This window comes from Motacilla alba, chromosome 4 (assembly GCF_015832195.1).
Source record: "Motacilla alba alba isolate MOTALB_02 chromosome 4, Motacilla_alba_V1.0_pri, whole genome shotgun sequence".
In the NCBI taxonomy this organism is placed as follows: Eukaryota; Metazoa; Chordata; class Aves; order Passeriformes; family Motacillidae; genus Motacilla; species Motacilla alba.
Genome location: NC_052019.1, coordinates 60,079,912 through 60,105,789, shown reverse-complemented (window position 1 = coordinate 60,105,789; position 25,878 = coordinate 60,079,912). Strand labels below are relative to the sequence as shown.

General features: G+C 37.9%; 1 protein-coding gene across 22 annotated transcripts in view; it reads right to left on the bottom strand.

Moving 5' to 3' along the window:
* INPP4B (inositol polyphosphate-4-phosphatase type II B) overlaps nt 1–25,878 on the bottom strand; it is a 380,968-nt gene that overhangs the window by 189,695 nt on the left and 165,395 nt on the right. For 20 of the 22 annotated variants that reach the window (XR_005256730.1, XR_005256729.1, XR_005256731.1 and 17 more), the window contains 2 exons: nt 11,776–11,826; nt 8,402–8,481 (listed from right to left, as the gene is read on the bottom strand). Coding sequence is in view for 17 of the 22 variants with exons in the window: in XM_038135230.1 (XP_037991158.1) it covers nt 8,402–8,481; nt 11,776–11,826 (131 nt within the window). In the remaining 5 variants the exon portion in view is untranslated. Of the gene's footprint in view, nt 1–7,728; nt 7,749–8,401; nt 8,482–11,775; nt 11,827–25,878 lie in introns of those variants that run through there. The other 2 variants (XM_038135235.1, XM_038135236.1) reach the window with 2 other exon arrangements.

The window sequence follows — 25,878 nt, the reverse complement described above, 5'->3', positions numbered from 1 at the left end:
CAGAGTACATGGCTTTGTTTCCTAACAATCTGCGAAGACAGGACTTAGTGTATTAATAAAACCCCTGCAAAAGCAAAACAACAAAACTGATCTGAATATACCGTTTCCCTTTGTAATCCCTCCACAGAGAAATTATTCAGAAGCCATCCCATTTTTTAAACTATATGGGAATGGTGGTAAAGTTACAGGTGAATTCCTTTATTATCATCTCCACAAATAGTTTACTTTCGATTAATCAAAAACAAATAACAATTCAGATGTACATCACTAAGAAAAGAGTACCATTGACTACCTTTTGGAAGACACAAGGGTTTAAACTCCTGAAAGATGCTAAATGCTTTTTCAGCTTTCACTGGCAGCACAGCACCAAGTTGGATGTCTATCTCCCCTGGCTTATTCTGAACAGCTGGATTTTTTGAAAGGAAGGAAAGGAAGGAAAGAAGAGTAACAGATAGTGTCATGATAATGAAGAAAGGGTAGCAAAAGGCACCAAGCAAAAATAGGCAAAAAGGAAATGATGAGAATAAGTTCAGCACAATTACAAAAACACAGTGAGGAAGGAGAATCAAAACAAATATGTGTGGGGCAATACTGTGAATTTTCTGAGCAGTGGAAATGAAGAGCGATGAATCAGGAAAAAAGAATTAATAAAAAAGTTCAATGTCATAAAATCATAGAATTATTGAATATGCTGAGTTGGAAGGGACACTTATAGTAAACAAGTCCAACTCCTACAGAAAAATCTCAAAAATAGTTACCCTCAAGCTTCCAAATTAAATAATTATTTTCCTTGAAAACCATTAGGCTTTAATATGCACCCAGTAGAATACACTCATCTTGCAACTATACAAATCTAGTCTTCTATAAACCCTTGCAAAATAATCATAATTCTTCATATTTTGCATGTGTAAAACTTCATCTGCTCTAGGCCAAATTAATTACTGACAATAAAGAAACTATTAAAAACAAACTAGTTCCAGATAGTTTTGCAATTGAAAAAACATATATTAATTTAAAAAGTATCCAGAAGAAAAGTAGTAAGGGTTCAGTGTCCAAATTGTGCTTATGAGCAGAAATATGTAATAATTTTGAAAGGGTCTTCTGAATTAAGAGCTTTCCCCTGAGTTGCTACAGCCTTGTGGTTTGACTTCTTTTTAAATCAGCACCCAAACTAGGCTCTGCCAACAAATGCACTACAGCATTCCCAAGCAGAAAGGGAAGCAGAAGTCCGTAAATCACATGTCTTTAAAAGCCAAAGTATGTGTTATAAGACTTAAAATTTTTCAGCAGCTTTAGGTGTTCTGATCCAAGTGTCAAGCGAATAAACTGATCCAAGCCAACAAGGCCTGTTGCTCCAGTAAAATGGAAATGCTAGCTACACTTTATCAGTTCTTGTCTCTTGTTCTTTAGAATCCTAAATATTTCCCTTGCTGCTGTTATTAAAAGCTTGGCCTCAGTATGACAGTGAGCATTGCATTGTTTGCCTGCATGAGGAGCAATATGTATTTTGTATGGGTTTAAAAACAGTGATTGATCTAATTTCACTTTTACTTTTTTTTATTATTATTTTCTTCTCAAAATCACTCTTGTTCTGGTCTAATACATATGTATTATTACAATCTGGAACATGCATTATCTGTAAGAGAAGGTAATGCAACACAATAAAACTAAACAGTGGGACTTGTTGCATTGTAGTTGCACTTCTTTCTCCAGTTCTTATCTTCCCACGCAGAAATAAAAAGACACAATTTAACAAAAAAAGCCAACAACAACAAAACCAACAAATCCCAAAACCAAAGTTTCTTTTGAACGCTACAGGCATACAAATCAACAAAGAGCTCTATAATTGCCCAGGGCAAAACTGCTGTGAACAGTGTCAGACTGTGATTTTAAAACACCAGCAGCGCTTGACAGTCTTCAACTACTTGAAGACACGCATTTGAAACTTTCCAGCAATACCATGGGATTAAAATTTCACTTGGAAGAAAATTAATAAAGAGAAACAGAAGTGATGCAGTGGGAAAAATAAAAAAAGCTTAGTGATCATACTTCAGTAGGATAAAACCCCGTATAATTTTACTTTGCACTAACAATATTAAGCACACACACACGTTATGTACACACTTCATGTCCTTTGCTTGCAGAGATGTAAAAAGCCTCACATATACACACTGTTCAACACAGCATCAGAGAAATAATTAATTTGTTTTAGGATACTTCATAATGCATTAGAATGAGATCAGCTTATTTGCTGTAGTTTAAAAAGGCTGAGAAGGACTCTGCACTCACATGGTGCAGTGAAGATGATCCCGGCATCAAATTGCTCCCAGTCATGAGAGAGGATACTATATCCCTACAAAACAAAAGACTGCACCTTGACAACCTGCTTAGGGCAAGCTGGGATGGGGGATACTGCAAAGAGAATAAAATCAGTATCAACATAAAAAGCCCATACATGGGACAGAATCCACCTGGCTTATGAAGCTAGAAAATTGCTGATATTTTTTAGCACCCTGGGACAAGGATCAGCAATCATCTGATACCTGTCAGCAGAGCACCTGCATTTGAAATAGATTTCTCTATCATCCCAAGTGCTTAAGGATCCCCAGGTCAGTATTAGTTCCCTCAAATGTGAAGGAAGTAGATAGCCAGTAACACAATGAGCAGCAGAAATTTGTGCCTACCTTAATACTTCTGGCCATAAAATGTTGACCAAGGCATCCAGAGAGGAAAAAGGTAACAAGCTAGTGATGGAAAAGTAAGGGAGCTATATGGACTGAGAACAGCAGTCATTTGCCTCCAATGGTGACCTCATCAAATCTCATTACTACCTGCTGATTATGCAAATTTAGGCCTGCTAATTGGTTCCCATGGCCATACACCTTTCTTCCAAAAAAAAAAAAAAATAGAAAAAAAGAAAAATATTCAATAACACAAAGAAAAAAAGGAAGCAGACTTCATGTCTGAGTCCAGCAGGCAGCCCCTTTCTCCAGTACATAATAAACAAATAATGCAACTAGCAAAGGCTAACCTACAGATTGTCATAAAATTAATTTCTCCACTGGTATAATATATTTTGATATATCCAAGCACAAAAGTATTGTACTTACAGAAAAATGTTTACCTGTGAATTCACAGTGAAGCCTATTACAATAATCGATACTGGTTTTAAACAAGTCCACTGTAAATAGAATTCTGTTGCATTCTAAGATAGATAAACAAAATTTTGCAATGCTCAGTTCCTTCTGTTTTCATTATTTCAATGTATAGTTGATTAAGTTTCATGTCAGAACACATTTCACCTCAACCATATTGGAGATTTGCCTGACTTATAAAGTCAAGCTATTGTTCACCAGCTTCCTGAGGTGGATGATACAACATGAAGCAGCCAAGAAACAATTTCAGGAGGGAGACCAAGTAAAACTAGCTGTAGACAGATAACTATTGAATTTTAATAGGGGAAAGCAGCTAAATATATAACATTTTATAGTCATCATTTGCTAGGGAAGTTATGCTAAGTATATAAATGACTGCAGAAATTACTGCGCAGCTTTCCAATTCTCTCTAGTTAGTTAAACTTTGTGAATATTACTACTACCAAAGTGCAGTTACATGTTTTCTGACCCACTGAACTACAAGCTGTTAGGAGGGAGGGAAATGAAGAGGACTTTTTTTGCCAAAAATAGCTAGGTTTATCTCCTTTGTTTAAAGAAAGTTCAGTCCTGTCCAAGATTAATTAGAAGATGACAACTAAAATTAGATAGCTAGACAAATACTGTCCAAGAGCTTAAGCACTGACACATGATTAAAGAAGTCTGTATAGTACATGATTGACAGACATACAGAGACACAACCTCCCAGACCATCTGTTGTTGGGGGTTGGGTTTTCTCTGTTCTTTTCTTTTATACCAGTATAATTTCTTCCATTGAATTGCTAAGAAACATTGAGAGCTGAGTGGTTGAGATGGGCAGGGAGGAGGAACTCCTTTAGTTTTTGGGAGTTTACGGGAAGGAAGGGGGGGGGAGGGGGCTGGGCAGAGATTCTGCAACAATGGGGGCAGGTACAAAGAGACCGAGTTGGGGGCAGCTGGTGGGCTTCATAGGACGATCAGACCTGTGCCTTGGGGAAAGGAGTTTTGCTGCCACCACCATAACCCAACAGGAAACTTTTCTTCTGTTACTGGGCCCCACATCTTCCTGCCCTGCCAGGACATCCTGCAGGTTCCAGTTATTGCCGTAGAGTTTTGATACATTCTCATCCACCACCCAGGGACTTCTGCTCATCCCTGAGAGTCCTGCTAGGGGCACCAGAATCGGCTGCCCCGGGGTTTTGTGGAGCAAAGCCTCTCGTCCATCCCTTCCCGTCTTGGCCGAGCCGCCATTGCCGCGTGCTCCCCGAGCCTGCGCCAGAGCGTCCCTGCAACCAGGTAGGGATCACTGCACCTGCCCTGCCCACCAGGAGCCACCAGTGCCCCTGCCAGCTGTGACTGGAACTGCACCAAAGGGGAACACGCCGCAGCCAAAAGGCTGGGACTGGGTTCCTGGTTCTGTTTGTTACTAATGCCGTAGTTGCTGTTGTTTGTTTGCTTTATTATACATACTAGTAGAGAACTGTTACTCCTATTCCCATATCTTTGCCAGAGAACCTCTTAATTTCAAAATTCTAGTAATTCGGAGGGAGGGGGTTTACATTCTCCATTCCAAGGGAGGCTTTTTTTGCCTTCCCTAGCAGACACCTGTCTTGTAAACAAAGACATCTGTATAATTCATGCCCTCCCTCCTATTTCCTCTTTGTTTAGTTCCACTGCTATGGAGTTCCTTGTCATAGAGGCCAAAGGATCTGAGCAGTACTGACACCACCCCAGTTTCACACTGAAGTACCCTACTTACACTTTCGTCAGTCTCTTAAGAGAAGCATGTCAGACAGATGCACCTTATTTTTGCAGAGAACACAAGACAGCACTATTGTCCTTTTCCTTTGCTGCTTCTTATATGTGACTAAGTGAAAATCATTTCAAAATTGCCCAAGCTAAAGAGGCCCTTCCTGGAAACAGGCAAACTACCACCATGGGGAAAGGGGCTAATGGAAGTACTAATTGCTAGCTCTTTGCAAAAAGCCATAGAGCTCAACTAAGGAAAAAAAAAAAAAGAAAAAACCCACCAGAATATTATGCTGTTCTTAACAGAAAGGCATGGTAAAAGATCCTCTAAACTGAACTTAAAAACTAAATCTTCTAAAAAAAATCAGCTTTTATTACTAAATTAGCAGCCAGTATACCTAGCTCTTATTTAAAAAGGAAAAAAAATGCATTATTTTATTTTTTAATCAGACACACTATATCATATAGTCAATATTAAGAAATATTCTCCTACTGAAAAATACCTTTGTTGCATTCAACAGCCCATTTTATGCCATTCATCATCACAACTCTATGAGAAAGCAGGAAGCAAGTGACATTGCATTATCATTGCAAAATGAAACATACAAACAAAAAGTCTATAGAAAGTATCTCTCTTCTTATAAATTCCATATTGGAAACTGCAATCTCTAGTAACTAAATTCCTCTGTCAAAATCTGTTGTGTACATTGAAGTAATTCTACAAATCGACCTTTTTGTGTTTTGATGATTAGCTACATGCACACAGATCTACCAGAGACACTCAGCCACCAGTTTAGGGCACCTTTATGGAGAAGAAAGGAAAATCAAAATAAAAACTTCTTTTGCAGAGGTTTTGTGACTTGAGTCCCTAAGCACTATTAGGGTACAACGGTAGGAAAATGGAAAAGTAGAGCACAGTGTGTCAGCAGTAAGAACTTGTAGACACATGCCAGCTCTCCACAAAAAAACAGAAAAATACAAGAATGTTCCTTTGAAAGAACTTTTATATTGTTACATTGTACCTCAGAAAGACAATGGAAAGACATAATAACTAAAAAAAGGAAAACAAAAAGAAAACACAGTTAAAAATTAACCAGACTCTATAATTACACCAATCTTTATGGGGCACACCACAGAGCTATTTCCAGGTCCTTAAATCTCTACTTTAAATCTAACAAAAGAGTATCTCAATCACAGACATGCCCTGATAAACTCCTATCCAAAGAATATCAACAAGAATTAAATAGAATTTCATGCTCTGAAAAGTCCCTTGATATATCCTCTATCCTCCTGAGAGGTACTAATATCACAGGGTGATTAGTGGAAAGCAAGCTTAAATTAGGAGATTGCTCCGGTTAAATTGCATCAAAGAAATATGGATAATTTCTACTCACTTCCTGCTGCTGAATAGTCATAATCAGAAAACAATCCCACTTTTGAAAGGTTAGGATGTTTTTCTTGAAAAAATATAGAGCTGAACCATTTAATGTGCAGCTAAACCCCACCATTTAATGTGTCTGAAAATTAATTTAATTAGTATATTTGTCTTTTAGTGTTAGCTGAACAAAGAGGACAACTAAGACTAAATATATTAATTAAAACCAAATTTTTCATCTATTTCTTATGAGTTTCCCATCTTAACTTTTTGATAACAAATTGGATGGCTGAGATACAAAACACTTACTCTGAAACTGAAGCTTTCCATTCTGTCAATTACTGTGCCACCTGTTGGAGGCAATCTTTCAGATCAAATTTTCAGTATGCCAGGGAAGCAAAATTTATCCCAAAGAGCTAAAGATAACTTGAATTCCTGTAAGAATAGATTCTTACAATCCCTAGGCTGGAATTCATTTACCTAGCCATCAATTCCCATAGGGAACAGTCAGTTCATATTTTATCTAATCTAATTTTTTTGTTAGACAAAGTTATCTTCTTGTCGGGCATGGCACTTTCTGTTTGGGAGAAATTAAAATCAACGTATTTTGTTAACTTTGCCCTGCAAACTACACACTCATATGCAACTACTCTTGTTGAAATAGGAAAGCAGGTGCCAAAATACTTCAAGACATTTCCATTCCTAAAAAATCTCTGAATGGGTCATACTTTGTTCCTTAAACCAAATTAGGGCTGTCTTCCTGTGCTCAGGGTAACGAATGTAACACAACTTTCTCACAGCACGTACAACATCGCAGGCACAACATATCCTGGTGTCTCAGTTCTCCCAGTCACAGCTTCTTTCCTCCCGAAATGTTGCCTTTGCAAACACATGGAGTTTGAGCAGTAGTTCTGTGAAGTTTAACTGTACCTTGCCAGTAATCCCAAATAAGCCTCCACTTTACTTGCAAAAATCAGCTCAACAAAATCCCTGCACTATATAAAGTCCAATGAATTTATTCTGAAAATCACCATCTAAAAGGTTGCCCATACCCTTCAAAAGATTTGATTAGTATCTTCATTTATCTTAAGCCATGCAAGACAGTATCAGGGGTGATAAATGATTTTTTTTTTTCCTTCAGTGCCCAGCTTTAAGATGTATCTGCTCAGCCCAGCCGCATGTTTTGAACATTTTCTCTGACCCTTCTGCAGCTCCGTATCCTGTCACTTATTAGAGTTGTATGTCACACCCCCCTACAATTTCAGTTGGGAGATCACAAGCATTTTCACACAGGAGACACCTTCAATAATTAGGACCTTCTTTAAACATGCCTAAAAAAAAACACTGCTAATTCTTTAAACCACCAAACAAAACTGAGACTCTTATGCTCCTTTCTAAAGGAAACTTTGAATGAATATTCCCTATGCCAAGTTCCCTGCAATTTTTCCATAGGTTATCATAGTATAAAATTACCTTTTCTAATCTGGCACCTGGGAAGCTCCAGGTTATAGGGCTGATGTTTCATTTTGGTGTTTAATTTTGAATTTGTATGTGGCAGAATTAGAAGCACTTCAAGTTGTCATCTAATGTACCTGATGGAACATGGAGTTTAAAACACAGTCAAACAGCAATCTTAGAATTGTATTGGCTGGAAAAGACCTTTAAGAGCATTGAGTCCAACCATAAACCCAGCACTGCCAAGTCCACCATTCAACCATGTTCCTCAAGGCCACATCTACGTGTCTTATAAATAGCTGCAGGGATGGTGACCCCCACTACTTCCCTGGGCAGCCTGTTCCAGAGCTTGATAGACCCTCATGTGAAGAATTTTTTTTTTTATGATATCCAATCTAAACCTCACCTGGTGCAACTTGGGGCCATTTTCTCTTGTCCCCTTACTTGCTACCTCTTGGGAGAAGAGACCAACCCCCACTTCACAACACATCCTTTCAGTTAATTGTAGAGGGTGATAGGGTCTCCACTGAGCCTCCTTTCCTCCAGGATAAACACTGCCAGCTCCCTCAGCTGTTCCTTACCTGACTAGTGCTGCAGACCCTTCCCTATCTTTGTTGCCATTCTCTGGATGAGAAATGCCAAGAGTTAGTAATTAGAAAAACCATGATTTACAACAGAGGGAAACACTTACCTGAGGGTAAGAGTCAACTGTTGCTCCTTTGACTTTACCAGATCTCTTACTCTAAAAGTTGCACAGCCTAGGAAACTTCGCTACAAATCAAAGCAGAAAGAAAAGATAACATATTCATTCAATTTTGTTACTTCTTTTGGTCTCACACTTGAAAATCTTTCTTTGGTACCTAGAAAAAGATTGCATTTCAATATAACAGTTTGACACTTAATCCACTAGAATTTTTTTTTGCGCAGCATGATTATCAGGAAATTCTTAAAAACTTTGGTTTTAAGGGCAGGAATCTTTCTGTTTTCCATTAAGAGCAGTCTAACAACCTGACAAAATAACAGGTTGTAAGATGTACAGCCATAGGAAGATTTTCATTCAGTACAAGTATTTGCATTTTGCATCTATTTCTTCCTATTCTTCCAATTTCTGGATTACAAGAAGAGCTATGTTTCCAGTGTTTTACCAAAGTTGTTCTTGTTATGGTTTTTCCTCAAGCCATTGGCACTACCATCCATGTATTCCAAATATGAATGTATATGCTATGAAGGTATTCTTAAATTGAGTTCAGCACAAGTTTATTAATAGAAATGTTATATTTCTCTTGTTCTCACCAATGTTTTAAGTACTGTTTTCCTCTATTTCCATTGTAAGGTGAACCTATTCACTGCATTAAAATTGCAGACAAATGTGGTAATGCAACTAGAATGCCTAAAGTTAAATTAAGCTACACCACTATATATTTTTCTTCTATAAAAATCACTCTTCACACATTAAAAAAGTACAAAGAGGAAAAAGGGTTAAATCTTATTTTGTACTTTGGCTAATTTTTAACCTCTGCTCATATCCTGCTCCACATTGCTGAAATCCCATTTTGTCAACTTGGCCAGCAGTAGTATTCTTGCCTAGGGAACAATGGGCAAGAAACTAACAGCCTACAGCCATCCTCTATCAATTTATCTTTCAAATATACCACACAATATCACTTGCTCTAAATAAATTGTAAGAAGATCATGACATTATGTTTAATTTTTAGCAATACAACAATAAGAAGGACACAAAGTTTGGTTTTTATTACATAATGCTAAGTTTACTGTTGGAATGGCAAATTAGAATTCCAGGCTAAATTATATACATTCTTGGATATACAAATTAAAGAAGAATCAAGTTGCTCTGAGTCAACAGAGGCTGCTTACAGAGAGCAACATTCCCTTCAGGGAAAACAGAAAAGAATTTGTCACTGCTGAGAAGAGTAACTTCCTCTGGTAAAAAAAAACCCTTCAGCCTGCTTTCTCTCAGGAAAGCCAGCAGGATGTTGAATGTTTGAATGCAAACAATAAAGGTCTACACTAAGATAAGTTTTCTTCCATATACAATGAACAGTTCAAAAACCAATTCTGAATTAGGCAAGCACCAATACTGTCGTTAGTAGACTGCAAACTGCAGGTCTGCAGTTTGGTAAACTGGGTCATGAGGTATGGCTTGTTCCCATCAATGGCACAGGCTTAGATTTCCTAAGCAGGATGTAAGCAGCAAAGGAAAAAAAGACACAACTTTATATTCTAGGGAAGACTGGAAAAACATTGGATCTGGGAAGTGATGAACAGGAAGAAAGGAAGAAAAATAATACAGCCACACAAGCAAAGATCACAGTTAGTTTTCAGTGCCAAAATGAAAGGTACTTCTACAAAAAAGACATCCAGGTGCAACAAATGGTGATGCACAGCCTTGCTGGAGTGAACACGAAGATGGTTCTGTCTCCCTTTAGATGAGTCAACCTGAGAGTGTTTCTGCACTAAAACTCTGTGGTCACACATTTAGCCCAGATTAATTATCTTCTTCGAAGAGCTTATCCTTCTTCATACTGTAAGAACGCATTCCACAGCACTGTGTCTCTATGGCAGCCTTTATTCTGGCATTTAATGACATTTGAGCGCTTGGATTTGAAACCTGACCATTTGGAAAGGGGAAGAGGGATATTTGGAATGAAACTGATACAAGGTTTGGGCACTTGGGGCTTCTTTCTGCAGCAAATTAGAACCATAAATATATTTAAGAATCCTCAAGTGACCGGGTCCAAGAGACAACTATACTGCTCTCTCGTAAAGTCAAAGAGCTTTGGTTATTGTACCCACTAAACATGTCTGAGCGTCAGATCTACTTCTCCTGTGTCATGAAATTAAAGGTGAATGATTTTATTGGCTTAAAATGTTCTACTGAGCTCTCTGTTTCGTATCTTATGCTTATTTAGAAAAAAAGAAATTCTTTGCTTGACAACACAGAGCTAAGTGCAAAACCAAATAAAATTTTAAATGATCCCATGACCCAAATTAAGAGAGTTATGCTAATACTCAAGGGGTCTAATATCAAACTGGAGAATACTTTTTCCATACTGATTTAGATACCAATAGTCCACCCTGAGGCCTGAACTGGCAGTCTACAAACCAATTTAACTTTGCCCACGTGACTTGGAAAGGCTTGAAAAGTAGGCTTTAAACAAAATTACTGCTGTAATGTTAACTGCAGAGTAACGTTCCTTTGAAATTTTGCTAGTGTTCTAGACACAATAAATCTTAAAATACATGCCTTGAGTAGTTTGATGAATAACCTCAGCTAGCCAAAGAGAAAAGTCTCTATAATAGCTATATGGAAAGCTAAACCACATTGATTATTTCACTAAGATTGAACTTGCTACAGATTTTTTGAACCCTAGCTGACGTCTTGAAAACTATGCCAAGGAGGTCCTAGTAAGGCAGAAAAGTCAACGCCTTAGGCAAAAAAATTTAAACCCCGGTATTTTACATGTTTGCAGATAGATGTGACACCTGCACCAGGTGGTTTTTGTTTTTTTATTCAGCTCTAGCAGGACCAACCTTTCCCACACCCACAAGGTGTCCATATTATCTGGGAGGATTTAGCCCTCTCAGAAAATTACTTCCCAATCCCTTTGTCAAATGCTCTGTAGAGCTACACATAAAAATGAGTCCTCTGTATGTTGCCAGTTTAACTTCTGTCAACACAAACCAAAGGCAACTCCTGCTGCAGAATGTTTGATACCCTGTACACGAAGACCACAAGGTGACAGCCTAGGCTTCTTGAGGCAATGCCATTCCAGACTTTCAACCTCATCCAGATTGCTAGTATGACATAGCAAGGACTTTACATGGTTGTGCTTGTCTCAGGATAGCTTCAGTTGAAAAAGATTTTCAAAGAGATGTGAATGGGATTACATCAATCCATGAGACTACCACTCCTGCCTTGATTATTTCATTCATTTAACCAAAAACTCTTGCTATTAAAAAGCTAATTAAAAAAGTGTTGAGCACTGAGTGTTTGTGCCTGCCAATAAAATGAAAAAAAATCAATTACTGAAAATATTTGCTTACCCCAATATCTGCTTTTGGTTCCTTGTGATCAGGTAGGACACTGGTGCGGACCTGAGGGGAAAGAAAGGCAAGAAATCATTATATTTTTTTTGTTGCTGCTTTCTAATTAGAATGAAAGAAATGCTCATGCCTTTCTTTCCTCATATTTTTGACATTTTGGAGATAAATTTAAATAGAGCTATATATGTATATATAATTTATAAAAACTAGTAATTTATGCATAATATTTGCTAGTTCCTGTAAAGAAAGTCTCTTCCCACTGTCTTTTTATCATTCTGAACTTTCCTGAGTCTGTAAAGGGAGAAAATTTGTGTTCAGTTGTTTTTCTCTAAAAGGAGATTTTTTTTGCTGTAACTTGAGTGACAGAATACTTCATCTAGAGGTGTTATGTGGAAACAAAATTTTCAGCCTCAAGTGAAAGAGCATAGTACATTGAAAAGTATTTTCTCCAAGTAAGTACTTGCCTTTGCCAGCTGATCTGCAGTAGAAATCCTGATCCCCAGTCTCAGTGTATGGTCCTGCCTCTTTCAGACACTTGCTAAGCATCTCTGAGGTGAGAGATGTTGGTAGGCATTCAGAGAAGGAAAGCCTCTATATTCTCCCCTACATGGAACCTCCTGTTGTCCCCGTATTTTCTGCAAGGTGGAGCTACCACGGTACGCAAAGGCTTTCATTTCACAAGAGCAAGTATGGGATAATCTAACTTCCTTTTCTGTATTTCCCAAAACATAGTACAGGTTAATGTGTAGGTGTCTTCAGTGTCTTTTATAGTTTTATTGCTGAGTTGTAATTGAGAACAGACAACTGATTAAACAGCAAAAATTAGATAGAAAATGTATAAGAAACCTCTGTGACATCCCTGATGGCCTACCTGGGCCAAAACCAGCCCTTTGGAATAACTTGCTGTTAAAAGCAACGCACAAGTGAGAATACACTGACTATGCACATCTATTTGATTACCTCGCATAAATAACAGATATTCATTCCCCAAGAAGAAACTTTTAACTTGATTTCCAAGTAAAACTCAAACTCATTTTGGAAGTCTCTCTACAAAATACTCTTTTTTTTTTCCCATGTCCTCAAATGTGACCCTCAATTCTTCTATTCTAGCTGCAACTTAGTACACAAAAAGAAACACTCCTTCAACGCAAAGACAATTTAATTGTCTGTTATTCTAAATACATGTTGTTATAAAGCACCAATATAAAGGCTACGACAAAGACTTGACAAAGCAGAACCACAGCTTTTCTCAGTCAGCTCTTATCCCTTGATTTCCTACAGTGAGATCATTGTTTTTTCCACAAAAGCCTGAAGATAGTAAAAAATGCTATAATTAATTTAGTAAGGGACAGCATACTTTAGAAATCTGTGGGAGTCCTCATATGGATGCAATTTTACATTTAGATTTTCCACACTAATACATTAGCGACTCCAAAGCATTTGGCAATCTACAGAAAACTAGTATAAAATGTTAAATAACAATATTTGTATCTAAAATTAACCTTTAAATGCTTCAAGCCATGAATGAAAATGAAATTACTGACATTTTCTTGTTGGTGATAGCCATCTTTCCCTTTGGAAGCTGAGGAAATAACTTAGAGAAATCTGTTTCTTAAAAGAAAGGTGGAGTATCAACACCAGCCCAAAAATGCTGTGTCATTTTAAGATGCTAAAAAGATGTTCTATGTGCCAGCCTCAAAGAAGTGACATCTGGCCCCACAAGAAGTGAGGTATTTATATTTTCTAATTATTATTACGGCTATTAATTCAAGAAAAATAAACTAATAATGTAAGAATTAACATTCTTCTTCATCATTTACTTATGTACTTGTAACTCAACAGAACTTCAGCAAATATTTTTGAAAGTGTACACATTTTTATATGATACACTGTATTTCAACATATTCACAGCAAGAGAAAGTTGAAGTGCCTTTTATGCATACTGAAATCAAGGGAATTCAACATCCATTTAGAATCGAAGAATATTAATTCCTTCTTTTGCTGGATAAAATATCAATTCAGGAGAACATATTTCAGCTTTTCTGACCCAACACAGACATGGAAAGGGATGTCAACACCTGACTAACCTGGAGTCTTCCACATAATAAAAGCATATTCCCAAATTTCAAATGGATTTAAAACACAGCAACAATTTCTGTCGCATTTTACAATACTTTTTGATTCAGCTATGTTTGTTTGTTTTCATTTGGTTTTAACCCCTTTATAACCAGTAGCTGGACAGCCAAATGTAACTCTGTCTATGGTGGGACTGACATTAGACTGTACCTCTCTTCTCCCCAAAATATATTTTGTTTGGAATTAAATCTAATATCTTGATCCAAGTGCGTGCAAACATATGTAATTTTAGAAACAGTTTTACCATTTGACATTTATTAAAAGAGAAGCTACATATGTGTATGTGAACACATACATGGGTGGTACAGTCTGAACTCTTTCAGCCTGTCTGTGGGTTGAGCTCCTGAACAAACTCTCTGAATGCTGCAATTATTGGGGTATCATTATGGGATGTTCACATAGGCTTCATTATAAACATAAAGTCAGCTCATAAAAACTTATAAAGCATAAGAAACAAATCAGTTCTAGTCCCAATCCACAAAATGGAAGAGAAAAAATGGAGATAAATACAGAGGATTTGAAAGGTCAAATATCCTCCCAGAGCATTTCTTGATAAAACAAACTGCCACACTTTTTAAAACCTTGTCATAAATCAACTTCTCCCCACTGGCCCCATCTAGAACAACTACAAAATAAAATGCAAACAGAAAGTCAAATTTTAATCCCAAACATCCACTACTCTGTTAGAATTTCAGTTTTCCCATTATTTGCTCTAGGTTTTCCTGTGCAAAATGCAAACCTCTGAGTGGAGATTTCATTTACATCTGGGGTAAGACCATGCTTCCCTGGTATAGCACACACTACTGCTTTATCTCCCCAAACAAGAAGAGATCTTTCTTGCAAAGGCATGCAAGAAAGACAGCTTGTGACCTAGACTAATGTAACAAAGTTTGTGATATTTATCCATTCCTGTAATTTTTTTTGTAGAATAATACAGTTACCTTTTTCACCACTGTGAAGGCCCCTGAACCTACTGGGAAAAGGGCAGTGGCAATGCCCTGGAGGCATGCACCATAGACTGCGGGCATCCCCCATAGGTTAGGGGGAGACAGAAGGCTTCCACCATGGTGCTCTGCAGCACTATGCCAATTTACCCCAGTTCTGTATTCCCCTTTGGCCATCCCTACCCCTTTTACCCCTATATGGTCTTGTTCTAGAATATTCTCTACTCCCTGTTTCCCCATTGGTTAATATAACCCTGCCTGTCCACCCTGGCACTGCCTATTGGCTCCTGCCCTTTGTACCTCACTTATGCCCTCAGCTGATTGGCCCTGATGCTTTGCTCCACCCTCTCCATTGCATATTTATACCCTAGACCCTCCACTGTCCGCTGTATTCTGTCCCTGGACCCCCTTCAGCTCCAGACCCTGAAAAACCCTCACTGAAACCGATACAGAAGATCCTGCCATGTCTCGCCTGCCTGCTAGCTGTGGTGTGCTTGAGTATGTGAATGTCGTGTGCCTGCCCAAAGGTTCTCCCTCTGAGGATGCTTGCAGGGAAGGTAGCCTCACCTGACCACCTCGCCTCACCACTACACACCACAGCTTGTTGAACCAGGAAGAACACCAGTGGACAACAATGGGCATTCATGATATGCTTACTTTTATTTAAATCTCATATAGAACAATATGCAATGAGTAATGCATTTGTCACAGACACATTATTAAATTTCTCTAGGCATAGATGCTAAATTCAGCTTTAATGAACTGTCCTTTAGTAGAAGACAGTTCTGTGTGATTAAAAGGAACATTTCTTTCAATCATTTGCACTCTGAGCCACAGTCTCACACACTGTCATTACCGAATCTTTTGTGCCTGCCTTTAATTAAAGCCTTTGCGTTTCAGTTGACAATCAAAGGCCATGTTCAGAATGCACTCAAGTTTCACAAACAAATAATGCTAGATCCTTCCCTTGGTTACTGTGGATTTATTCCATCAAATCAACAGAGGCTTCCAGTAACTTCCCAGTACTCACTGCTGTTGACTGCTCAAATGTACTCTTCTGTCATCATTGATGTACACTCCTGGTGTATCACAATAACTAAGTACACATATCAGGCAAGGCTAGGCAAGGCAAGATAAAAGAGACTACTGAAAGCAGTCACTGAAAAATTTACTTGCACTCCCTTCAATAAAGCACCTTCCAGGAAAGCATTCCCAACTTCAGTAAAACTGAAGTCATATGGGAACACAACGTGCACATGCATTAACCTGAAGGTGCTCTGGGATAGTGACCATCTGCACCTTTCTGCTCCCAGAGGGAGCACACTGAACTCTGCTAACACAGCCATACAGCTTCACAGACAGCTGTTATAGGCAGTCAGCCCCATCCTCACCACCACTGTCTGCCTGCCAGCCAGCCGGCACCACTACCCATTAGAGTCTAGGAGTTACTATTTCTTGGAATTTTTCAGTCAAAGAAATTGCAGCTTCATGTATTTGTTCTGGGTGAGCTGAAAATGCCGAAATTGTTATGGGGTTCTGCAACATCAATCAGCTTTTATAAGACAGAACCCATTCCAGAACATACAGCAAATTTTTTTGAAAGAAGATATTTTACATTTACCAGCTATTTATTTTCATAATATAGATTAACAATTTTGTAAATAGTTCTGATGCAAGAGTGGTGGGGCAGGAGCTGGATGTTCCTCTAGCTCTGGTCCAGGGGTTTTTCCAGATTCCTTCTGTCCCTTAGCTGTCACCAGAACTGAAGCCTTGTGAAGGCTGACCTAGAACAGAGGCTAGATGGAGTCAAAGAATAAAGTAGGTATTTATTAAAAGGCCTCAATGGATCCACCTTGGGCAGAACCAAAGCCCAGGCAGGGCTACACCCAAGATGAACCCAAAATGGTCACAAAGTCTCTCTATTTTTTAAAGTTCTGGTCCATTTGCATATTGGAGTTAATTGTCCAACTATAGCTTTAGGTTATGAAGTCCCATCTTTCTTGTTTTTCTCTCTTCACTCTGCCATTGTTTATGATCTCAGGCCTGAAATTTGGATTGGTAGTCCTTCGTTCCCAGCTAGAGAAGGACTTGTTTTGTCTACTTACTGTGTGAAGAGAGCTTACTATCCCCTAATATAAAACTCAGAACTACACACTAAAGCAGTACAGAATCTCAAAAATATAAAAGCTAAAACCTGAGGCATCATTTCAATCAACATATTGTAGTCAGCAAAGTAAAACACTACCATCAATACTTTGTTGGATAAAGTCTTATATTGAATAGAGGACAATACCAATAGAGTAATTTTCAAACCTTCAGTGCACAATTATTTTCAACAGTCCATTTAAAACAAAAGAGAAAATATTTTCCCAGTGGACATGCACATGGTATTGCAGGATTTACAGTTCCAATGGAAAAGCTGGTAGGCACAGAAACTAATAAATGTTAAAACTTAATTAAAGATGAAAACTAATAAATGGAATATAAGCGATATCAAATTACTGCAATGTTTTATAATAACCATATGACTTTTACTATATCTGAATTAAATTTAAACTTAGAAAATATTTATAGATATATATATTCCCTACTACAGATAGTAGGGAAAATATGTATGCCCCTATTACTTGGTGCATAGCAACTGACAGTTTCATCTACTTACTTATCCAAAAAGGTCAAACAGAAGGACAGGACTATCTGCATCCTTTCCATAGGCAGTGTTTGAATGTGACTCTCTTGCAGAGCGTGGAGTCAAGACCATTCATTTGTGCAGCACTGACACTGTGTGCTACCTCCAGGCACACTCCTCAAGATGTAATGTGAGGATAATAGAAAATACATACTTCTCAGTCTCTAAGAATCTTCATAAATTGCTTTTCTTTCAGACATCTCTACAGCTCAGTATCTTTCTCTGTGTAAGCTGCTTTCTCTGTGCTTTCTAGAGAACACATGGCACAAGAGGAGAATCATGAGATTCCCCCAAGCAAAGACTGAGGTTAACAGAATTTAACAGCTTATGTAGGTACTTAACTTGGTGTATGAATAATGATCAGAAAACAAAAAAAAAATCTTGAGTGTTTGATTAGAAATACAGGGGGGTTTGTCTGTTTTTACAGCTTGGGCATTTGATCAGAATTGCCTCAGAAAACCTCACAGTTCAAAGTGAACAGATTACTTGTGCTGAGCACACCACAAAAAACATACCAACTCTGCAGCATCCACATGGAAACTGGAACTTTAAGTGACAGAAAATATCTATACATTATGAGTGCTTTGAGGCATGCAGCACAGAGTCAGATCTGATCCAGCAAAGCTTATTAACTCAGTATAATTGCCAGCCATGGTAGAGCTGCACCACTTTGCACTGTGCCTCAATGCAAAATGACACCAGCCCTATCCATACAAGTGCCCAGTGCAGCTCAGATTCCAAACAGAGGTTACATAGTGGGGATAACTGGGCCCAGCTCAGCACGGATCAGAGCTTCAGCTGCTGGCACTTGGTCTGCAGATCACCAAAGACAACTAAGTTGTGCAAAGAGGAAAAAAAGGCAGCTCCTGTTATAGGCATTTCCCCCATGAAGCATTAAGATCACATACACAGCTTGTTCAGTACGCTTCAAAAAAACCTGAAAATCACAGAGCTGAAAAACACCTCTTTGGAACACACTTGCAACCACCTCCTCATATTTAGGTCTATTCTATTCCACAGTTATTTACTTTCATATAGTAAATAAATAATCCATGAAGGCAAAGTCCTAAGATTGATTTATCTCCTGTAGTTATTGGAAATAAGAAAAATCTGTCAAATCTAGCCACATAAATCTAAATAATCTTTAATATGTTCTTAGTGTATGCAATGAAAAAATAGAAGGAAGAAAGAGTTTATTTACCTTCTTAACATAGCATACAGCATGAGTACTGGATTCAATCTTTTTAACTAATTCAAAACAGCTTTTTTTTCTACAGAGAAAGCTCTGCCATGTAAGGTTATGCAACAGATTAAAAGTGACAAAGATAAATGGCCTCTATAAATTACAGATAATTAACATTTGAGTCTTAGCATCATGTAAAATATATGTTCTGTTACTCACAATTAATTTGCTCTGTATTGAAATTTGTGGTACACATACTCGGCCAGTAGCAGTTGCTCTAGAACACTGCTTTTTGGGGAGGGGAAAAAGCTCTGCACTGCTGCACTCAGTTAAACCTTCTTTTGTTGCATGACAAGCTCATCAAGCTCAAGCTTCCTGAACAGCTCCCAGTAAAACACAAACTTTGCACTGTGCCTTCAGTGCACACTTTGCACCCATGAAGGAACACCCACAGGCAATGGCTCAAGCATTGCAGGGGCTCAAATAGAGCCGCAAAGTGTATAACTGTGACAGGGAGGGGACGCACTCACCCACCCCAGTCCCCCACGGCAATGAGTGCTGACTGACACAGACAGCAGTACGTTGCTGTTTATCAGTCAACCCATTGAGTTCTTTTTAAGCAGTCGAATTTTTGCAATCAATGACCACTGGTAGCAAGTTAATGAGCTACAGGCTTTTTCCGCCATCTTTCAGGGTTTTTTGAACAAAGCCTAATGATGCAAAGTAGCTTTCTAAATTCTTAATAGGTACTGAATATTCTAGGCATTTAGTCAGTTATAATTTTTAATGAAATATAATATAAAATCACATTTAAGTCTGTAGCTGTTACAATCAGCCAGTTAGCCTTGCCTCCTCCCCATAATAATTTCCAGGAATGATCCCTTTAAAATCTGTTTTATACTGGCAACAATCTGCAAAATTCGAAGAGTAAAAATACCCTTCAAAGTGCTTGTGATGCCTCCTCTTCCCGGCTTTCTTCCACTGTGAAATAAAATTCACAAAAGGCAAATTCTGGCTTCTGTCAGCAAGCTACAGATGGAGCTTTCCTAAGCTCTTTTGGCTTTTCATTTACATGGACCAGCCAATGGGGACTTGTTACTTGCTCAAATCCAAATACCGCAGGCTAGTTACTGCAATGCCACTATCCAAAAATCCCTGAGACAGACTCCACAATTCAAAAAAGGCAGCAGTTAATGGCAGCCAAAGAAATCCATATGTTCTGACAAATTATATCCCAAAGAATACTCACTCTAGAATGATGAAGAAAATAGGACATAGGAATATATACATAGTGGGGGATTATCCCACTTTTCCACCCTACTCCCCACACACCCAGCTGTGCACACTGCTTCAGGAAAACATGACTATCTGGCAATCTCTCAGTCTGTCTGTCTGAGCACCTTGCTCGCCTGAAGCAGCAGACTCTAACCTGAGTGTTCAAGTTGGAATTTCAGGAGAAAATGCCTTCCTAGAATGCAAGATTTCAGCACTGCTCACAGGGCCTGAGGCAGCTGGGTAGGAAGAGAAATAAAAAATAAATCTCATTCCCATATGACTATCAGAGAACCTGTCCAAAAAACAAAGCTAAAAAAGCCAAGGAAAGAACTTGTATTCTAACTACTTATTTCAGGGGAAGCTTGAGAGGATGCAAGTCAAGCCTGGTAAAAAGCTCATACAGTTGTCTGATGAACACCCAGGTCAACTCAGTCTCACTTCAGTGTATGGCAGACAATATGAATTGAAGCAAGTATTACTGGAGTGCTCAGATGAGCTCAATGGCATCATAAAATTTCCAGAACATGATCTTCTGCCTCAAAATTTCAGCAAAATTTGAACTTTGACCATGAATATCTGACAAAATAAACTGAAATCCCATATTTTGATTTACTGAATAAACAGTCTTTTTTGAGTATGCTAAAGTCTACATTTCATAATTTGCATCTTTTACCATAAAAGTTGCGTTAAGAAATTTTTCTATAAATTAAACATGATGCCATTTCCACTGATGAACCAGTTACAAGAAACAAGATTTATATTAGCATCTTGTAGAGGTATTTCCAACACTCCCAGTTCCTTAACAGATTGCAACATCTACTTAAGTGACAAAAAGTTATTCGCATATTAAATGTGGAAAAAAAGTCTTGCTGCCTTAAACAAGTCCAGACCTTTCAAGACTCTACACAAAATATCCCTGTCTTCTGACTCATGGCAGAAGCTGAAATGAAGAACTCAGACTTTAACTTGTTGGAGCAGTCAGCATCCCCAGTCCATGAACCTCCGAAGTTCTCTTGAGAAGCTGGTATTATCCCTGTGCCAACACCTGAGTGCCTTGCCAGCTGGGGGCCTTAAGTTCAATATTTTGAAAGAGTTATTTTTATATGAGGCACTGAACTAACCAAATATCAGCTCTCATAGAAGCAAACAATGGTTTTAAGATCACCCCCAAAAAACACTGAAGATTTTATCCCTCACTCCATGTTTTATGGTAACTTTTTAACATAAAGTTTTAGATTCTAAAGTGAACACTTTAGAGCAATTAAGCTCAGCCAGTCAGTCTTGACCTTTTAATTTCCCACTGGGTGTCTCCCACAGGGAATTCCAGCAGTGGATTTTCCCTGCAGCTACTGCTACAGGCAGCTGCAGCAGTAGCATCACCAGGAAGAACTTTTGTGAACACTTAAAGGGACTCATATTGATTCCCTGTAGTCTGTGCTAGGTCTACATGCAGAGCCATCCATCAGTAACTTGGACATCTGTGAGACATCGAGAGAAGTAGGGAAAACTGCATATGAAAGTATATGACTGGAGCATCCATTTTCTGACTAAACCCACTCCCCTCAAAATCCATCACAGAAGTATGAAAAGCAACTAAGAGACCTGGTATTTTCAGTAAAAAAAAAAACCTATTAGCAACTCACGATCAGATTCATCATCCAATGATCATTTTCAGATAATTTGTTTTAGTATTTTACTGTCACAGACACCATATAATAAACCTCCTCCCCCATTTTTTAACTACACCTTGAAATTATTTTAATTTCTTCTCCCTCCCTTCTGACTGGAAGGTCACTCAAAAAAATGATTGCAATAATAGTTCAGAGTAATTTTCTAATCTACAGCCCATCATTATTCATGGCGAGTTTATACTCCTTTGCTCTTCTGCCAACATAGTCTTTTAGATAAGTAATTATTTTCTGTTCCTCATACTGGTCTCCTGATGTATTAATAAGAAAGGAATCATATGCCCTCTCATACTTCATTTTGTTAGGATAATAAGCCAAGCTTTTCCAATACACTGTCATACAATGAGCTCTTCATTCCCCAGATCACATCATCTGCTCCAGTCCCATTCATCTTTCTTAAACACAAATGATCTAATTACCGCCAGCTTTCCAGAAGAGGCCTAACCTGAGTGTATGGAACAGAGTTCCCTGGATTCGTTTGGGAATCAGTTCTGTTTCCCTCTCTCTGCTGCATTAGATCCATTGCTCAGTTACACTTTGAACAACTAATTTACCTGTGTTTTTCTTCACACAATTTGTTTCTGACACATTGAGTATTTGTTCACCCAAAAAACTTTGTGTTATTAGAAAAGCACAGAGTCATGTACTGAGACACTACTGTATTTCATCCTATTATTCCTGACTGCCTTGAAGCAGTTCCAAGGGGAAGGAGTAGTATCAGCTGGCAAACTCTTTTTTTTTTTAGGAGAACTAAGAGAAATTTCTGCATAGACCAAACTTTTCTCTAACACAGAGAAGCTGAAGGACTCTCACATAAATATCCACAAATGCAACGAAAATTGTATTCACCAATAAAGATTCTTCTGATAGTTTGTGATAATGTTTAAAAAATAGTTGAGGCTGATGTCTGGTGGTAGTATTACCAAATGGATAGGAATTCACTACTCTTTTACAGAATTAAAGGTAAAATTGCTCATCAGATTTACTGTGGTAGAAGGCATAAATATATTTTAGACAGATGAGAGGGAGTACATCAATATTTGGGGCTTCCTACAAGCTCTGTTTTCTTTGCCTTCATAGACAGGATCTATCTATTCATAAAAGTCTGTTTTAGCAAGATTATAGCTGCACTTCCATAGATAATGGCCCTTCCAACCTGTGGAACTGCAGTACTCATGAGAATTCCATAGATAATGGCCCTTCCAGCCCGTGGAACTGCAGTACTCTCATGAGAATTACTGTTGCATCCAGGGCTCCCACATGCTTCATCTGCATTTCTAACAATCCACGCTTGAGGGGAGCAAGGAATTTTCTCAGAAGAACCTCCAGAAGATCCTGGGAAAATAAATGTTCCCAAGTATCCAAATATAAACACTCCCAACTATCCAAATATAAACATTTCTAAAGCTATCTTAAAAAAATGTAATTTTTTTTTTCATTTGAGAAAGCATTTTTTCTTGGATTAAAGCAGTTAAACCTGCATAGCAAAAATTAAATTCTTAAGTACACAAACACTAAAACCCATAACCTCCTGATCAGCCGTCTTTAAACAGTCTGCTAGTGCTCTGCCCTTTGCTCCCGGTCTTCTGAGATGAGAAACTGAAAGGAGTTTTATTTATCAAATAAATTCACTGCTGGCTTTAGAAGAAGTTTCAAGACAAATGTGTTATCTCTTCCAAAATCTAAATTAGTTTCTGCTTTAAAGGAAGAAAGAAGTATCATTGGAAACGAGTGTCTCTGTGGGACTATTTTACTATGCAGCAAACTAAAGGTAACTTCGTACCTACAAGTGAAGGTAAAAAGCAGATTTCACACAGTACCTTCTCTCTCCTGTAATAGAGACAGGTTTTTGTGAAGAGCAATTCATTTTTCTATCAGTGATACTATATTCATAATTACTTCCCTATTAAACACACATGATTTTGCTCTCAAAACTGTTTCACAGGAAGACCGGTTTTCCTCACCTATGTGTCACTGTGCTTAACTGCCACATAAAGACAAACCCTTTTCCCCCTCTACAATGTCAATTTTATTTTTTTTTTAAAGCATAACTGCAATCTGCAAGACATGGTAATCCTTTTCTACAAGCATGATCAAGCTCTTGTAGAGATGTTACTTAAAACCACGTAAGTTACGAGCACCCTACTTTCAGACTGATAAGTAGGCTCAGGAAACTTCATAATCACGGCTGCCTGAGCTAAGTAATTAAATTCTGATTCTTATGAAGCATAAGGTATGAATAAAGACATTAGGTATATGTTTTTAAGCAATAATTTTGCTGCTTTCAGAATTAATGTTCTGAGATTCTAAGGCTCAGAGTAAGCCCCAAATATATTTAAATATTTTCACTACTTAAAAAAAAAAAAATTTTCAGAACCTGCTATTAGGAACAATATTATGGGCAAAGCTGCTTAGGCCTGAAATTTGACCACCACGCTTGTATTTCTAGAAACTACTTACAGATTCTTTCTTCCTTTTATATTGCATCTTCTTATTTGGAAATTCAGTGACATATTGTTTTCTGGGAAAGACAGGATCTGTTATAAGACAAGCTGATGTGATGAAAACAGACACTTCTGGTTGGCCTATGGTTCCTTCAGGAACTAAAGAAAGCTTGTACTTCTGAAAATTTCTGTGTTTTCTCCATCATACCTGTTCATCTAATAAAAAGCTGCCTGCTCCTACGGACCCTTAGCTCACCCCCAAATTGCCATAAGCAGTGTAAGAAAACAGACACTCCCTCTGTGATATTCCCTGATGTTTAAAGCCAAGCCATCTCCTTTGTATCCCACCGGAAACATTTTCTGAAAGATATCCAAACATCAGCCACTACAGCTTATTGAATGAAGGAGCCACAACCAGCTGACAGAAAAGTTATGGCACAAACTCCAGTAATCGCATTGCCCCCTTCATATTTTACTTCTTTTTTTCTCTTAAGATGCTCAGGATATTTTTTCACTCTCACATCATTTGTGGCTCCCAGCAGCGCTTTGCTGAGATGACAGTGTTTCCTGAGTCACTGTTTACTTCCTCAGCAAGTGACACAAAATAGGGTGGGATGCAGAGATTTCAAGTCAGCATTGTTTCTCAGGATATGCGCAAATTGACAGTGTTTCAATGCCTCTGAGCAAATTGCACTTTAAAAAAATACTCTGCCAGTAAACAGCCTTACCTAAAACCAGTCCACTCATTAGGTGCACGCTTGGTTTAGAGAAGTGCATTACATTCTTTTTTTATTTGAGTTCAGCTCTAGATAAATTAGCTTCTGGAAGGCAGCTGCATTTTAAATCATTAACAGTTCTCTCCAATATCAAAACTGATATTAGAAATTCACTAAAAATTGAGCCTACAACAAGAGTAGGGGATGAAAAAAGCACATGCACATTTCCACAGCAAGGATTTTATGCAATCTAAATTAGATGACAGAGTTGATTTCTGTCTTAAAAAAGTGAAAGGGACAGATTCTTCTTGCCATAGATTAATCTAAATTTACATAACTTCTAAATGGGTCACTACAGATAATGCAACATCTTGAGGAGGGACTTCTGAAAAACAGTGAGAGATTCTATCTGCTTAATAAACCAGATAGTCTATGCTTACAAAAATGTGTTGATAGCCTTATGTATCATAAGGCCATATGTCATAGGTTATAGGTATCATAATACCTCCAAGCACAGAGCAGCCTTACTCCTTCCACATTCAATAGAACCTTCTTCCCTGACAAAGGGAATCATTATTTCTAAAAGAAAAGAATTTTAATACATGACAAATTATTTGAATGGTAGCTTTACATGTGAAAAATATGGTAATCTCTTCAGCTTGAGGACAGGTGGCAATATAGTACCCTCAATAGCACAGCATCCTCTGTGCTGGCAGAATAATGGTAGTTCTAGAAAATTAATGTTTAGAGGCTTCCCTGTGGGATTTGTAGGGGTCTCAGGACAAGGGAAGAGACGAGAATCTTGACTCCATGTTTTAGAAGGCTGATTTATTATATTATGATATATATTATATTAAAAATGCTATATTAAAACTATACTAAAAGAATAGAGAGAAAAGAGTCATCAGAAGATTGAACAAGAATAAAAAAAAATGAATAACAAAAACTCGTGACTAACCAGAAAATCTGACTCAGATGCATCTTTGATTGGTTATTAAATAAAAATACCTAACATAGACCAATCAAAG